The following is a 17817-nucleotide window of genomic DNA, read 5'->3' as shown; positions in this document are numbered from 1 at the left end:
GACACGTGTTCAATTGGAGAAAATATTTCCGTCAACTACGAGGCGCATATGGTGACTTCATAAAATCTAAAGATGATATACCGGCTCAGTCTTTCGGAGGTGCTCATCTCTACTCCTAATGTCTCAGTTGGTAGGTCGCGTTCCGGGTTTTATTTTCGTTCCACCATTTTCGTCCGGTTTTTTTTCGACGGGTTTCTCATCCCTTCCCGGCACGTAGCAAAAAAACAGCCAGCTAGGCTCCCCTCGATCTATGTATTCTATCCTACGATCTCTCAAAAAGGCCCCAGCCCCCAATACGAGCCGCCGCCGAGATACGAGTCGATCCGCCGCCGCCGCTGGCCAGGCTCTCCACGATGTGCGCGCCGGGGCGCCGCTCCCGCTCCCGAGCATAGCAGCGGCGGCGGAGCTCCGCCGCCGGCGAGCTCTCTCTGGCGGAGGAGGGCGGGGACGAGCTCGCCGTCTCCCTCGCGCTCAACAATCTCTTCTCCCACGCCGTCGCCCGCTTCACGGCCTACTTCGGCCTCATGCTCCCGCATCGACCGGCTTTTCGGCGCGGAGGACGTCCATCAGGCGGCGGGCGAGATCTCCGGCCGGGATGGGCCACTGCCTCCACCATCACCGCCTCTTCGTTGCCGCCGCCGACATGTGCGAGGGATGCCTGTCTTCTTCAAAGAACGAGATGAATGAAGGATGCAGAGGAGACAGGCTCCATGGCGTGTTCCTGCTGTAAAGCTCTCGACCTCTCGTACAGGTACACGTTTCTTCTTCACGCGAGTTTGAAAACACACATACTACCGCGAGCCGGAGATCCATCCACCCAGTTATGGATCCATCAGGTACAAGCCACTAGCCACCAGGTAATAGAGATTTCCCCTCTGATTTAGTTGGATTGGGGGAGGCTAGAGAGGCTTGCTTGCTGTTGTGTTTTCTGCGTGAGAGAGCAGAGAGAACTGAGAGATCACATGGATCCAGTGTACAGATGAGCTTTTGGTGTGGGGGTGGTGGTGGTGGTGGTTGAGGTAGCAGGGAGAGGATGGTCACTAGATGGAAGAGTGCAGGGAATGTTGCTTGCTACTGCTACTGCATGTGCTATTGTGTTATTTTGTAATATTTCTGAACTGTTAGCGATATTGCCGCAGTGAGATGAGCTTATTTTGTAATATATGGTCTTTTCCAGTGCATTGCAAAACTAACTAATAGTTTGTGATCTGACTGTTGGGTTTCGTAATAATTTCAAAAAATTTCCTACGCACACGCAAGATCATGTGATGCATAGCAACGAGGGGGAGAGTGTTGTCTACGTACCCAACACAGACCGACTACGGAAACGATGACACGACGTAGAGGAAGTAGTCGTACGTCTTCACGATCCAACCGATCAAGCACCGAAACTACGGCACCTCCGAGTTCGAGCACACGTTCAGCTTGATGACGATCCCCGGACTCCGATCCAGCAAAGTGTCGGGGAAGAGTTCCGTCAGCACGACGGCGTGGTGACGATCTTGATGTACTACAGCAGCAGGGCTTCGCCTAAACTCCGCTACAGTATTATCGAGGTATATGGTGGCAGGGGGCACCGCACACGGCTAAGGAATAGATCACGTGGATCAACTTGTGTGTTTCTGGGGTGCCTCTACCTCAGTATATAAAGGAGCCAAGGGAGGAGGGGGCGCCGGCCAAGGAGGAGGGCGCAGGAGGAGTCCTACTCCTTCCGGGAGTAGGACTCCCCTCCAATCCTATTCCAACTAGGATTCCCCAAAGGGGGAAAGAGGGAGAGGGGGGCCGGCCACCTTCTCCTAGTCCTAATAGGACTAGGGGAGGGGGAAGTGGCGCAGCCACCTTGGGCTGCCCCTTTCTCCTTTCCACTAAGGCCCATGAAGGCCCATATGGCTCCCGGGGGGTTCCGGTAACCTCCCGGTAACCCGGTAAAATCCCGATTTCACCCGGAACACTTCCGATGTCCAAACATAGGCTTCCAATATATCAATCTTTACGTCTCGACCATTTCGAGACTCCTCGTTATGTCCGTGATCACATCCGGGACTCTGAACAACCTTCGGTACATCAAAATGCATAAACTCATAATATAACTGTCATCGTAACCTTAAGCGTGCGGACCCTACGGGTTCGAGAACAATGTAGACATGACTGAGACATGTCTCCAGTCAATAACCAATAGCGGGACCTGGATGCCCATATTGGCTCCTACATATTCTACGAAGATCTTTATCGGTCAGACCGCATAACAACATACGTTGTTCCCTTTGTCATCGGTATGTTACTTGCCCGAGATTCGATCGTCGGTATCCAATACCTAGTTCAATCTCGTTACCGGCAAGTCTCTTTACTCGTTCCTTAATACATCATCTCACAACTAACATGTTAGTTGTAATGCTTGCAAGGCTTATGTGATGTGTATTACCGAGAGGGCCCAGAGATACCTCTCCGACAATCGGAGTGACAAATCCTAATCTCGAAATACGCCAACCCAACATCTACCTTTGGAGACACCTGTAATGCTCCTTTATAATCACCCAGTTACGTTGTGACGTTTGGTAGCACCCAAAGTGTTCCTCCGGCAAACGGAAGTTGCATAATCTCATAGTCATAGGAACATGTATAAGTCATGAAGAAAAGCAATAGCAACATACTAAACGATTGGGTGCTAAGCTAATGGAATGGGTCATGTCAATCAGATCATTCAACTAATGATGTGACCTCGTTAATCAAATAACAACTTATTGTTCATGGTTAGGAAACATAACCATCTTTGATTAACGAGCTAGTCAAGTAGAGGCATACTAGTGACACTTTGTTTGTCTATGTATTCACACATGTATTATGTTTCCGGTTAATACAATTCTAGTATGAATAATAAACATTTATCATGATTATAAGGAAATAAATAATAACTTCATTATTGCCTCTAGGGCATATTTCCTTCACTGACACCCTGGTAACCTCATGATTGGGTGATGTATGTAGGGCACACCTCCGAGCTAGCCGGTGCTTAGTATACCAGTGTTCTGCTGCATCCGGTGCGACCTCAAAGAATACCGTCGTCTAGCTGGCCGTTGAGCACCTTAGGGACGACGAGGTGCAGTGCCTGGGGTGTAAGCAGTTCAACTACACGATGAAGTGAGTAAAGGGGTTAAGACGGTTGCGTTGTGCGTGCGCTGCTTGCTTGATGGTGAGTGTCGCTTCTCTGACTAGGTGTTCTTTGTTGTCTATGCCCTCTGTAGTTTAAGGTGTTTGTTCTTTTATGCAATGCTCGCTCGCCCAAAGTATGTATGATCTTTACCATAGTACATTAGCTAGCTATAGGAGATAACATCTTTGTGCTTTTCTTCTTCCTGAACACGCATATGGATGTTTGTGCATTGGAACAGCATGTCTTTCGGATCAACTGTTCCCTGCTCTGACTTCGCCTTTTAATTTGACTGAATATCTACTTACGCTCTCCCAGATTGTTCCTGTGAGTTTCTTTAAAACCTATTTGTGCACCCAGCTAGATCATACAGTTGTTAATGTATGGAGTTTTTTATTGGGTTTGTTTATCTCAGGGCTCTGACGCGCCGATTTCGTTTAGACAATTTTTAGAGCCAGTATTTACTCCAGGGAATACTCTTTATATTGTTCAGTCTCGGTGTAGGTCTAATTTCTCGGAAACAGTTTCAGTCAATGCTGGGCCGAAACCTCTTAAACTCATTAAGTAGCGTTCTTGGAGAGTTGAAATCTCATTTCATTGATGATGTATTGCGCTGCGTGTTGGTTAAGATGAAGCAAGGAGAAAACCATTGACGATGTATTGTGATGCATGTTTCAGTCAACTTGTTGGACAACTGTACACGTATGTGTTTTTTCAAGCACACTGATTTCAGCCTCTCCGTCTCCTTCAAGCCGGTGAGTAATTAATTGGTTAACTGAACATACTATTTGAGAAGGGACAAGGGAAGAAACCTCAACTATTCCCCTTAGTTCATGTTGTCTCTACAATTTACAATTGTATATATAGTGCTACCTGAATTAAATTCTGGCAACTAAGCTCATGCAGTGCTTAAGATTAAATGGGATATAATGGAAATGCAGATGAGAAGTTCAGGGATATTCCTGGGAGTGCCTATTATGTGGCTCTGGAGGTGCTGAAGCGGATATATGGAGCCGATAATTGCATATGGAGTGCTGGAGTTATACTCTACATTCTGCTGTCTGGCATTCCTCCTTTTTGGGCAGCAGGGCAGGTGCGTTCTCTAGCTGGTTATGTCAATCAATTTTGGGGCTGTGATGGATGCAAAGACTGGAAAGTGAATATAGTTATCCTACAGGAACTCTCCCTTGGTTTTAATTACCTGAGAATGAGTAAGGTCTATTTGATGTTGTTCTTCAAGGGTCTATTCATTTCTCATTTGATCCCTGGCCATCAATTTCTAACGGGGATAAAGAATTACTCCCTCCGTTCCTAAATATAAGACCTTTTAAATATTTTAATATGGACCACATGCGAAGCAAAATGAGTGAATCTACACAATAAAAATGTCTAAAATAGCTTATATTTAAAAACGGAGGGAGTACAACAAACGGGAGAATCAGACATAACTCTGTTATGTGAGTAGAGAACGTGAGTGCATATGCTTATTAGGGTCGGTCAACATGGTTCAGTTGGCATAACAAGCTCCAACGGACACAACTTTTCATGAATTGAATTGATTGAATGCCCTTAGTAAGTTCTCGATAGAATTACCTCTTCTTACAAGGATAGAAACTTAAGTGTTTTTCATTTATTTTGTGCAGATCCTCCTGTGAAGCATAAATTTCATTGTATCCAAGGAGATATCAAATGCTAAAAACATGGGACTCAAAATGTATAGAGAGACGGAGACACTGCTAAACTGTCATTTATAGGTGTCTACCAAATTCACTATCAACCACTGTTGTAGGACCGGCGGTATGTTAAAATTTATTTTGGTTTTATTAGTCCATGTAGAGATGCTATGCTCAGCTATTGATTTGACACTTGTGATATCCAATTACGCTCCGGTGGCTTGTATGTTGCTCGAAGATGCTCACAAGTCTTGTTGGGAATGTTAACCTTACTCTTAGGAACCATTATTTGAAACAGTACTTTGTCTACTACTCCCTTCCATGATATAGCTTAAAAAATGTTCTTATATTATAGGACGGTGGGAGTATATGCTAAGTTATGTACTGATGTATAGATATCTGATTTTGTTCATTTTGCATTAGGTTGGGAGGACATAGACTAAGAGCTATATATGATGATTCTACAAAAGATAATGTACTGGAAGACATGAGAACTGTTGGAACCGCTTTCTTATACGGATGGATGGAGGTAGAAGAAGGAGGAGTACACAGCACTGGAGTTTCACCCGGCTACATACAGCCCTGTTACTATTCCTTTCCAAAGCATCAACTGCCTCGCGAAACAAACACAAGAGCATACAGTTTTGTAGCCAACTGCAGCGCAGCCCCTACGTTTTCGCTGCGCACGCACGCACGACCTGCATGCCCGGCCACATGCACCCACGACGCGCTCACCGCGGCCGTTTCCAGTGCATCGCTAACCGGCCGTTTCCAATGCATCTAACCACCTAGCTAGCTCACATGGCTGTAGACTCACGTACCACCACGCCATGCACATGCGCGCACACACACGCTACTAGTAGACACACTACACACACGCCACGCTGCTCCGTCCCGCACGTCCCGCCCGTCCCGCGCGTCACCGACGCGTCCGACGAGCCCGACGACACCAGTGCGTCCCGTCCGTCCTGCGCGCATCCGTCGCGCCCGACCACACACGTCGTGGCTTATTCCAACACACACCCTAAGCCACGGCCTAGAGGAGTCCGTCGTCGTCGTTGTCATCGTAGCCGCACTCCCCACGTCCCCGCGCTCCCGCCGCGCACGTACACGATCTACGCAACCAGGTCCAGCGCCTCGACGCGGTCCATGTCCGCGGTCCCGACGCGCCCGACACGTCCGGTACGCACCCATAACACGCACCGGTTGCGCCCGGCTCGCCGCCGCGCTTATTGCCCTGCACCGCTGCGCCGTCAACCGCAGCGCAGCGCCTCCACGGTCGTCGCGCCGAGCCGCCGCGGCCTCTACGCCACCACGCAGGTCCTCCGTGACCTCCTCGTCTCCACGATCGCCGCTGCTCGTTGCGCGCACGGCATGACGCCACACCGCCGTGGACTCGCCGCGCGTTGCCGATGCCACGCGCTCGCCATACGCCCGGCATCACGCCACACCGCTGTGGACTCGCCACGCGTTGACGACGCCAAGACCTTCATGTCCGCCGTGCACCGCACGCACGGCGGACGCCGCCGCGCGCCACGGCCGCCCCTCGAACCTGGCTCTGTATACCAATTGTTGGAACCGCTCTCTCACACGGATGGATGGAGGTAGAAGGAGGAGCACACAGCACTGGAGTTTCACCCGGCTACATACAGCCCCGTTACTATTCCTTTCCAAAGCACCAACTGCCTCGTGAAATAAACACAAGAGCATACAGTTTTGTAGCCAACTGCAGCGCAGCCCCTACGCTTTCGCTGGGCACGCACGCACGACCTGCATGCCCGGCCACATGCGCCCACGACGCGCTCATCGCGGCCGTTTCCAGTGCATCGCTAACCGGCCGTTTCCAATGCATCTAACCACCTAGCTAGCTCACATGGCTGTAGACTCACGTACCACCACGCCATGCACATGCGCGCGCACACACGCTACTAGTAGACACACTACACACACGCCACGCTGCTCCGTCCCGCACGTCCCGCCCGTCCTGCGCGTCACCGACGCGTCCGACAAGCCCGACGAGCCCGACGACATCAGTGCGTCCCATCCGTCCCACGCACATCCGTCGCGCCCGACCACACACACCGTGGCTTATTCCAACAAGAACTTTTAGGATGCTACAGTGTAAAAATATTTGGAATATGGTATGGTTTGCCGGACCGGAACCAAAGCAAGAACGAGAAGGAGCTTAAGTAGGGCCATGTCGGGGTGTCGCCACAATAGGAAATTGTCGCTGGTGCTAGATACCAGGGGAACCAAAAAATCTTTTTTCTACAAAGGTAACGAACTTTTTGGGTCTAGAGGGACCAAGATGAGCAGGCCATCAACATCCTATTCCCGCTTATCTTTGTTTTCTTTGTATCTGTATTATTAATCTTGGTTTCAACTGGCGTGTTGAGTGCAATCTTCCGGGTGCAATCCTCAAATATGGGATGTCGTACTAGCCTTAATTCAACATCTGGAATGGCTTATGATGGCATGGAGTTCCATCATTTCAGCTGCTTGCGGCGGGGAGTGTGGCCGGTGCTTGCGGCAGCAACGAAGCGGCGTGCGCGAGCGCAATGTAGGCAGTGGCCAAAGGCTCATCGGCCGCTGCGAGTACGCCGTTGGCACCAGGTTCATGACATTGTAAAAAAAATCTTGATTCAATATTCTTTGGTCATTATTCCTCTTTCATGTTCTTGAGTCTTGAAGATAGTTGCTAGATTTCTAGCTGATATTTTTTGGTAGTATAAGCTCGATGTATATGGCCTGAATATGACCTGATTCAGAGTACATTGTGTTCTGAAGCTTTTTACTGTATGGTTCTCTCTTGAAAGAATTCAAGCCATTGTTCAATGAGAGAGAACAGTTGTAATCCTGAAATAAATGTCGTACCTATTCAACAGCTGACACAATTGCCATTGAGATCATTATTTTCCTTTTTTTCAGGTTTTCAACATCACAAATTTCATACTAATGGAGTGGAGCTACCAAAATATCTATTGAGGTAAAATCACTATATACATATTGTTCTCCCCCATTGCGTCAGGCGACACGCATCTGTTGCAAAGAAATAGACATCACCTGCGTGCTTGCTTTTGTTCGTTTCTAGCCGGCAAGAATCCATCGAGTCTTCCTCTATGTGTGCAACCTTGCCAGCATGGGAATCAATCAAGGTAGGGGCAGCCAACGTTAAGTATGTGCAGTCTTGCCGGGATCCAATCTATTGACTCCTTCAGCCAGCTTTGCACTATGTGCACGACGGTCATGCTCGAAAGCACTTTGCAAGTGGACCATGCACGGCTCCACCGGCCTTGCGTCAACAATTCAAATCCTTATCTTATACTTTCTTTGTCTGAAAAAGCTTGTCCCAAGCTTGTCCCTTAAATGGATGTATCTAGCACTATCCCTAGATAGACACGTACTTTTTTTATGCAATTCTTAATTTATAGAAGCAGAAGAACTGATTATGTGAATTGAATATATAATCCCATGTGTAGGTGCTATCCAAGTGTTGTGATTATTTAGCACACATAACTTGCAGGGAGATAACTCTATAGTATGAAGACTTTAAAATACGAGTGCGTGTTGTTGGTGTTTTTAAAACCATCTTCCATCACGTCTAATATTTTTGTATTTCATAATAGTAATTGTTCAGCCTTTGACTGACATATGGATGATATTTGTAATATATATCTTTCTTCCATATGACGGTAACATTATGATGAAGGTGGAACTATAGAGAGATGTGTATTTTTAATTGAGATATTTTCAGGAGTACCTTTGTGAAGCTGATATATCTTTCTTTTACAAGATATGGTTGCACTTGCTTCATCTACATAGGCTGTCTGGAATGCCATGAGACCGGGATTGGTGTAGGAAATCTTCAAAGCTATTATATTGGTCTCAAGAAACTTGCAATACATCAATGCATTATTATTTTTAATTTTTTTGCTGACACCACAACTACCACCTCTTCACTAAATGACAGAGGTTGCCAGCAACTGCACATGGAAAGATTTAATGTTATATTATGTCTACTAATCAATAAGGAGGGAGATCAAATTACTGCTCTCAAATATTCACCTGATTGATTTTGAAAAGAGGGTTAAAAAATGGTGTTATGAATGAAGATGGATGGGGTTGAGGGCTGGGAGAAAGATGTTGTATTGCAAGAAGAAGTTGATTAAGAAGACTGACGATTATGAGAATGAAGGACACAAACTTTTGAATTAGACCAATTGTTTGATCGATCATTTTTGTTCTCTTCAAAACAATATATGGTCAATTTTAGTATTCTGATGTGATTGAAGAATATAGGAGGGACAAAGAGATGTGCTATTGCCAGGACAGTTATGACTCTCTATTAAGGTATTCAGGTATGATTCTCCATGGTCATGCTTCTCCTGTTCACCTGGAAGTTTATTGATGGGAGGGAAGCCACTTCTGCTTTGATGATTTCTTGGAAGTTCAGGTTAAAACACTTTCGCTCTTAAAGTCTGTTTATCAATTCTTTGGATAACCTATTTAATGATTGGTTTTGATTTTCATACAGCTAGATGAATTTACAATACAAGTCAGATTATTTGCGAGAGAATTTCATTCCCTAGAATCATTGTCATTCTTGTTGCCTACAAGGTACTTGAAGAAAATGCCCGAGACATATTTTAAGGAGTATAATTCAGCACTAAGGCTATTATTACAAGGATGGAATCTTTGTTGTGGTAGTTATGTCTCCAAATGCGTCGATCCCTATCGGCTACTGAAGTAAACTTACTTATTTTTTTTGTGTCGATTTCTATTGGCTTACTGATAGCTTGTTTATTCTTTTCGAATTTTAATTCCTTGATCTTTGCCTCTGCCCATCTCCATATCACACAGAAGGTGCTCAGTGCAATGCATCATGCAGTGATTCCATGATAGGAATTAGGAACTGCTCATCATTTGAATGTTTCTACAATTTTCCTGCTTGTTAGAACATGTTTGATGTACTTACACATTAACAAAAATGACCTGTAACATTCATGAAAATATTTGGGTTTGGTCATCTACTTTTTTACTATTTTATTTACTCATGAAGATAGCAGATGTTCTTGTTTTTAAATATAGTTATCTGTGCTTCCAGTTGATAGAGATCAAAGTATTAACTCGCCGATGTAGGGAAAAAGAGCTCTTTTATAGACACTACTAGCAGTGGATACAGGGCGAGCCTTTTTGAAATTGTTTGGGGGGGGGGGGGGGGCTTGGGGGGCACAACTGGGCCATTTTTTGCCCTTTTTGCATCGCCGGCAGAGAAAAAAGGCTCCTCGGGAGGGGGGGGGAGGGGGGGGGGCTGGAGATGCTCTAAGTATACAGTAGCATATTTGACAGATGAGCATTGGAAACTCTTCTAAATCTGTGCTTAGCATTTAACAATGAACTATGTAATTTAATCAATAGACTCACTTCAGTTGCCATGCTAACTGAAAATCTATAAGTCAAATGATGCGACTGTCAAGTGGAAGTTACTTATATTTTTTCTTACGTCACTTGAGAAGTTTCTTTTTAGCAAGCTTATTTAAGTGCAGCCGAAGTGTACTATGTTTTTCAGACGATCTCCATGTTTTCTATTGAGATCAGAGAGCGGCTGAAGTAGTGATGGGATTACACCATTTTTAGGTTCTGAAGGCAAAGCTTCTTACAGAGTTAGTCACATTTGTCAGTTCTGTGAGTAGAAGAAATCTTGATAACTTGTTGCTTCTGCTCAGTGTGCTTGGTGGATAAATTGATTGCTTGCTGCAAATGTTGTTTAGTGTCCTATTTCATGGTAGCTGCGGATGCTATATATTTGGTGATTTTGTTGCTGGTATTTGGAGTGCTAGGAGAGTTTCTAAACTACTGTCACGGCATTATAGATAGGATAGTGAACCAATGTGACATATGTATAACATTTCATGTGAGATTTTTTGCAACAAACAGCATGAGCGAGCAGTCCATATATTATTTTCATCAAGCCGTACAATTTTTTGGTTAGGACAGAAGGGTTGTTGGTTGCTTCAAGAGTTAATAACGAGGGCCCCAGCGAGAAATGTCCTGTTAAGACGGGAATCCGAGCGGTAAGTGGAATGTCCGACAAGAAAGATAAGTGTGCGTTGTGGGGTGGGGTTTTCGTGTTGGGACCGCATTAAATTTTGTGGAGCTTGCTTAATGTCCTAACCTGCTCGGATGTATGAGGAATAAGATTTGACCTTGGATATGACCATTTGTGTGATTTATTTGTATGTATTGTAGTCTGGGGGGACTATCCAGACGGTTAAATTTTGTGAAGCTTGCTTAATGTCCTAACATGCTCGGATGTATGAGGAATAAGATTTGATCTTGGATATGACCATTTGTGTGATTTATTTGTATGCATTGTAGTCCGTAGCAACGCACGGGTGTACTACTAGTAGAGGTAGGGTGTGTGTATGCATGTTCATATGGATGAGTGTATGCGCGTATATATGAGTGCTTGTGTCTGTACTCTATACTGATGTTAAAAAAAAGTCCACCGCATACATGACGATTGTGCTTGTGCTAGACTGCTCTTACTTTTGGCCGCAAATTGAAGTAAAACAAAAGCAGAGCTCGGACCGACACGTTCTTGGCACGCGAAGACGAGCGCCGAACCATTTTCCACCTGCACAGACTAGCCCCATAGACCAGCACGTCCGTAACCAATCATTGCGGGCGGACAACACCCTCCACCTTTCTCCGGATCACTGGACTGGGAGCACGGAAGAGCGCACAGGACATCCACCATTCACCGAGGATGAGGGGAGGAAATGGGTTGAGTCGCTCTCGCGAAAGGGACCCCCGCTCTGCCCCCTCTTCCGCGTGGCGAAATTCTCTCCTATAGTCGACGACCGTGCGCTGCAGCTGCCGCCGTGCCGTACCTCAGCGTCGCCGCCGACGCCTCAATCCCGCCCCCCGCCCCCGCCTCTCGCCTCTCACGCGCGCTGCCGCCATCGCCGTTCCCGTCCTCCCTCGCCGGGACGTCGCGTTCCCGCTGTCTCCACCCCGTCCCAGGCGATTGGGTTTTGAGGTATGGGGTTGTTTCACCTAGCGATTTTTTCAATCACGCCGAGGCTCACGATTTTTGGGTGTGCCGGTGCGCCCACGCGGCACGCCATCTTGATCCGCCCTGTTGTTGGAGAGGAGTGATATTGAGCAGAATTGATTTTCTAGTATGATTATATTAGTCTTAGAATAAAGAGTCAGGCCCTTATTAATTGTGCAGAAAAAAAATATTGCTCAATACTTTCGTACTATCCTATTCAACTAGCTGTACAAAAAAAAATGGCTGGGGGAAACAAAATTCGACTTATGATGCAGATTGAAATTCATCAGGCGCTTTGACTTTCAGGGAACGTTCATGTGTTGCACTGATGCCCATGGCCTGTTAAACATCATGATATTCCTGTCTACTGGAATAAACAGGATAGTATTTGAAGAAATGCTATACGCAGACTCGTTATATGCCTCATATGCTTCGCTTTACTGCTTTATTTCTCACAATTGGCCTCCACTGATCATACTTTCGCCTACATAATGCATTTATAAGTCTACAATTCTTTGTGTATGTATTAAAATAGGTTTATGACAGGTTCTTTGTTTTCAATTTTGTAGCCTACTAGGCACTGGGATCTTCTTTGAAGTAATTGAAGCTATCCTAATTGACAAACTAAATTCAGTGGATTATACTGAGAATCAATATTCTGCTCAGCTGTATTTTCACCAAAACATGGCCATTTTGTAGCCCCTAGTCAAAAAATATGGGGAATGAGATATGGTTAGCCATGATGACTATGCACTTGCTCTTGTGTGATTAGAGCTAATCTGGAAATCTGTAAATTCAAATTCAAGTTATTGATGGAGCATGCTAACTGCGATGCACACGAGCATGTTATAAATGTAGCACATGGGGAAACCGCATCAACATCAACCAGTCATCAAGATCTGCACAGTGATACGGATGAACCACATCAGGAAGATCGGCCTTCAACAAGCACGCGAACGTCATCGCCAGTGTCTTCAGCATCAACGTCACCAACTGCTTACAGCTCCAGAAATTTATCATTTCCTAGAAGAGATAGTTTCTATGGTCGTGGAACAAGTCTTTGGAATTCTGGTTTATGGATCTCGTTTGAATTTGTCATGTATGTAGCACAGATTACAGCTGCTATTGTCATCCTCATCTTGTCAAGACATGAACTTCCCCATGCCCCTTTAGTTGCATGGATAATTGGTTATACAGTTGGCTGCACTGCAAGTCTTCCTCTTGTATATTGGCGCTATGTCCATCGAAACAGACCTTCAGAGGAAGAACCTGAACAGCCACCTACAACTTATCCTACTTTGACTTCATCTTCATCAGAAGGACGCAATCAGCGTACCAGTGGCACTGTCTTGCATCTTGGGTGTATCACAATTGCTTGTCCAAGGTGATATTTAACTCCGTGTTAATTTTGATTTGAGTTCCCTAAGCTTCTACATCTCGAGGAATCCTTCTATGCAGTCACACTCCTATGCATTTTAAATCTTATGGTCTTATATGTGTTTTCCAGAAATCTGAAATGGTGAAAGGAAGAAGTTAATGGTTAAGTTGAATGAAATGGCAACCTCTAGAGCATCACACAATTAGTTTAGTTTTGTATGATCTTACGCTTGTTTACTAAAATTATGTAGTAGGTATATAAAAATGTACAGTGTGAAAACGAATCTGAGATAAGAGTTAAATAAAAATTATAAAAGCTTAAGCAAAACCTTTAAAATAAGCAAATGCAATTATCAGTTTGTAGAGATAAGATAATATATGTGCAGTTTTATTTTACAGTATAGCATTGTATAAAGCTACCACAACAATTTCTGTAAATCAGGACAGGAGTGTTTTGTGAAAAGATTTCAACGTCTTCTTTTCAGAACTTCTTCCTTTCCATGCTTATCTCCCAAGTATATGTTCTTTTTTTGGTTTGCCAGTAAGCCTGTCAGCCTTAAACACTCAGCAAAAGAAACACCTTTTGACGGCTTTCCAAGATTTGTGAATTTGGAAAGGAGAACTTCATAGGCTTTTTTATTCCACATGGCAAATAGTTGTAGAACTGTTCACTTTTGTGGGCAAAATCTTGCTGATATCTTTACTTAATATGGACCAATGTAATTAGTGTATGCCACTCGAACGACATGTCCAGTGTCAATCTTAGTGTGCCACATCACCTCAAAGTTAAAGAATATAGTGGCACAGCAGATAATTATGCGTTCATATCTTTTAGCATATACTCCCTCCGTTCTAAATTACTCGTCATAGAAATGGATGTATCTAGAACTAAAATACATCTAGATACATCCATACCTGTGACAAGTAATTCGGAACGGAGGGAGTAACTACCACATAAAGCCTCACCAAAAAAGAACTAGAAATATGCCTATATACAGGAAATATTCTACAACTTAGTTATCATATATTCTCATTTTCTTTTCCATTTGCTTATTTCTTATGGAAGTATAGGAAGACATAGTAGAAATTTGTTCCACGGACTAGGGCAATTCCCTATGCCATAGCATAATATCACCATGCCTGCTTCACATGTCTGACTAGACTGGTTTGATGATTGCCCCTTCTGTGTTGTGCTTTACAGAAGTATGCAGCTATGTGGATCATAAGTTCATAACATATCCTCTTTAACTAGAGTTAAACCGGTGTTATTTTACTCTTGTCTAAAGTATTCTTATTTGGTTAGTAACTTGTAGAACTCGGTGATGTGGGGTCTTATAGTACTTGGTTGTATGTTAAATTTGAAGTGAATGAATGCTGTTATTTGATGTGATTATGTTTTATAGGCCTAGCATATTGGCTTATCACTCCAAGACAGCTGTAGACTGTTTCTTTGCTATATGGTTTGTTGTTGGCAATGTGTGGATTTTTGGTGGGCGTGGCACTTCATCAGATGCTCAGGACGCTCCAAATATGTATAGGTAACTGCACTGCTCTGTGTTTATTCCATTATTTTTGTTGAACTCCCAACTGATTTTGCTGCCCCTTTATAGGCTATGTTTAGCGTTCCTTGCACTTAGTTGTGTTGGGTATGCCATTCCGTTCATCATGTGTGCAGCGATATGCTGCTGCTTTCCATGCTTAATTTCCGTTTTGCGCCTCCAAGAGGATTTGGGTCAAAGTAGAGGAGCTACTCAAGAGCTAATTGATGCATTGCCAATCTACAAATTTAAACCAAAACGAAGCAAAAACTGGGTGCTTGATCATGCTTCGAGCTCCGAGAATCTTAGTGAGGGTGGCATCCTGGGCCCAGGAACTAAAAAGGAAAGGGTTGTTTCTGCTGAAGATGCTGTGAGTATTCTGCATCCTTTTCTTGTGTCATGATATTCAACAAATACTGCAAGGATTTGCTATTGAGCTTCATATGCTCCATGGTTTAGGAACGATAGCTTCATTCAACACAAGTGTTATGCTGCAACATTTATTGTGTGTACCTTTAGAATATTTATCAATAGTTGGTATTGTTTTTCGTGATATTTGTGAACTACTTCACCAAACAATTCAGTGTTATGCTGCAACATTTATTGTGTGTACCTTACTTTAGAATATTTATTAATAGATGGTATTGTTTTTCATGATATTTGTGCACTACTTCACCAGACAATTCATAGGAATATAATTTTTATTCTCAATGTGTAGCACAGATTGATCTCAAGTGCTTTTGACAGATATTCTTGGTTTCAAGGAACACTTTTCTCTGTATTACTATATCCACGTATTCTTCCCATGAACCTTCAAATCATTCTAGTTTTCTTGCTAGCATGTGAACTCCTCTTCCATGCATTGATATCTCCTTATTCAATATGTACTCCACGTGGCTAGATTAATACTCCCTCCGTCCCAAAATAAGTGTCGCTGAAAAATAAGTGTCACTGATTTAGAATCAGCGACACATATTTTGGGACGGAGGGAGTATCTTTTAGTGTGTCCACTCTTTACAATTTGGCCAATACTAAATCATGGCCTAGCTCTCCAAATACTCTACCATATCGATTTCCAATGTTCACCATCTGGGCTACATTTGCTCTCTTTCTCAGCATGACTCACAAGTTGTCTCCTTATTCAACAGCATGTCCCCTCTTAGAGCATCAGCAAGGAACATCCTGCATGTGATAAGCTGGGGCCCACCACTCTGTCTGATTTCGCGCAGAGCTCTACACATATTATTTGTTCATGAGAATGTGCATGTGGTTCAAACACACGCATGCTCGTTGTAAAATGTTTTGCTATTTTTCTTTTCAAAAGAAATACTACTAGCTAGGTGTAGGCCAAATTGCTGCCCCCCAAGTTCTCCAAATACTTTACCATATCAGTTTCTAATACACTCATATGGGACACATTTGCTCTTTCTCGGCATGATTTACAAGTTATAACTGTCAAAGTTTCTAATATTGGTGCAGGTTTGCTGCATCTGCCTTACTAAGTACGGAGATGACGATGAGCTCCGCGAGCTTCCTTGCAACCATTTGTTTCATGTGCAATGTGTCGATAAATGGCTCAAGATAAATGCAGTATGCCCACTCTGCAAGACAGAGATTGGAGGCGTGGTTCGATCATTCTTTGGATTGCCCTTTGGCCGCCGCCGTGTTGATAGGATGGCAGGAAGAGGTGTAGCTAGCTCAAGATTTAGTGTATAGAACACGTCCCTTTGCTTCGATATACGCTTGCTTTGTTGTTTGTTGTATGCCTAGTGTTGCTCATGGGATTCAGTGTGCTGATTCTCAAGGAAAGCAGTAAACTGCTTTCTGTCGGACTGTTAGGCTTGATTCACTAAACGGATGACAGCAAGTGGAGACCCGATGCTTGTAATGGCATGTTTGTGGTATAGTGGAGGTGATGTTATATTCCGATTTATCATTTGACGTCGAGCTTGTAAATAAAGAGACGAAGTTCACTTCTGAGCGCAGGGAAGGATGATATATTTTGTCGAAGGAAGAATGATAACTTCGAGGGCATTCTGTTGTGTGCTATCATTGTGCTTGGTATTTGTTTAATAGCCAGTACTGTGAGTTTCTCTTGGTTGGCACCATGCACCAAATAGGCAGCACCAGTCTAACGTTTTTGTTGCTTTGGAAATGCTATATTTGCTACTAGATAAGTGTCGTGGTTTTAACCATGATACTCCCTCCGTCCGGGAAAAGTTGTCCGCGTGACATTTTTGCAAAAAAACCCTTGAAGAAACTCTGACCGAACCCGCAGTCCATCATCCCCTTCGACAACTCCGCTCGTGCAGCTCCACTGCTCCCCTGCGACACCGGCGACGCCGCGCAGCTCCACCACGCCGCGACCCCCAGCTCCACCGCTCCCTCCATCCCTGCCCGTCGATTTGTTCCCTAAAATACTCACATTTCCCTATCCCTGCCCGCGACGAGGCCGAATGTGTACCACTCCAGCATCCCCGGCGCGGCGTCCAGCCAGAGGAAGAGGCAGTCGTGGGCGGCGCGGAAGACGCCGTCGGCCTCCACCAGCGCCTCGATGTAGATGTTGGAGCCGCCGGCAAAATTTCAAATTGGGGAGAGCAAAATCTCACCTTTCCTTTTCCGGCGGATATGAAGGCGGATCTCTCCTCTTCATAGGGTACGTGCAGAGCACACACCCCTACAGGCTCTCTCCTATGAAATCTTGTCTAGCTAAATTTAATGGTCTCGCTGCTCCCTGCTCAATTTTGGTGCCTGTGGTGTCTGGAGTCTGAATTGGAAATCAGAACCAGTTCCATAATTTTCAGTTTGTAAAATTTCACTAAATTTTACTGCATGAGACAGCCTCTATAATTTTCAGCTCCATAATTTTCAGTTTGTAGAGCTGGAGGTCAGATTCAGCTCCATAATTTAATTGAATTTTATTGAGAGAAGTCATATACTCCCTCTCTCAGTTCTTCTGTTGCATGGCCATTCCTTAAAGAAACATGACACATCAAAATTCATAGGAACATCCTCAAGCCCTTG

The 17817-nt window shown here is 44.5% G+C and overlaps 1 protein-coding gene and 1 long non-coding RNA gene across 3 annotated transcripts; both read left to right on the top strand.

Moving 5' to 3' along the window:
• The first annotated feature begins 622 nt into the window (after positions 1–622).
• LOC125556019 lies at positions 623–5024 on the top strand. Its single transcript, XR_007304975.1, has 5 exons — positions 623–751; positions 2986–3190; positions 3827–3903; positions 4090–4241; positions 4792–5024. It is a non-coding gene; the product is annotated as an uncharacterized LOC125556019 (long non-coding RNA).
• A 6587-nt stretch (positions 5025–11611) lies between these two features.
• Positions 11612–16827, top strand: LOC125509090 (E3 ubiquitin-protein ligase At1g63170-like). 2 transcript variants are annotated; one of them, XM_048673972.1, is made up of 5 exons: positions 11612–11863; positions 12448–13262; positions 14659–14793; positions 14866–15163; positions 16273–16827. In XM_048673972.1, exons 2-5 carry the CDS (start codon positions 12691–12693, stop codon positions 16507–16509), a joined length of 1242 nt encoding a protein of 413 aa, XP_048529929.1. In that variant the 5' UTR covers positions 11612–11863; positions 12448–12690; the 3' UTR covers positions 16510–16827. The 2 variants fall into 2 exon arrangements, with proteins under 2 accessions (XP_048529929.1, XP_048529930.1); XM_048673973.1 differs by lacking the exon at positions 11612–11863 and having other exon boundaries at positions 12740–12949; positions 12991–13262.
• The last annotated feature ends 990 nt before the right edge of the window (positions 16828–17817 follow it).

Source organism: Triticum urartu, chromosome 5, assembly GCF_003073215.2.
Source record: "Triticum urartu cultivar G1812 chromosome 5, Tu2.1, whole genome shotgun sequence".
In the NCBI taxonomy this organism is placed as follows: Eukaryota; Viridiplantae; Streptophyta; class Magnoliopsida; order Poales; family Poaceae; genus Triticum; species Triticum urartu.
This window is presented reverse-complemented; position numbering and strand designations above follow the sequence as displayed.

Coding starts and splice junctions, on each gene's coding strand:
- LOC125509090 (XM_048673972.1), top strand. CDS start 12,691: ATGGAGCATGCTAACTGCGATGCACACGAGCATGTTATAAATGTAGCA. Junction 14,794..14,865: donor GACGCTCCAAATATGTATAG/GTAACTGCACTG, acceptor GCCCCTTTATAG/GCTATGTTTAGCGTTCCTTG. Junction 15,164..16,272: donor TTGTTTCTGCTGAAGATGCT/GTGAGTATTCTG, acceptor ATATTGGTGCAG/GTTTGCTGCATCTGCCTTAC.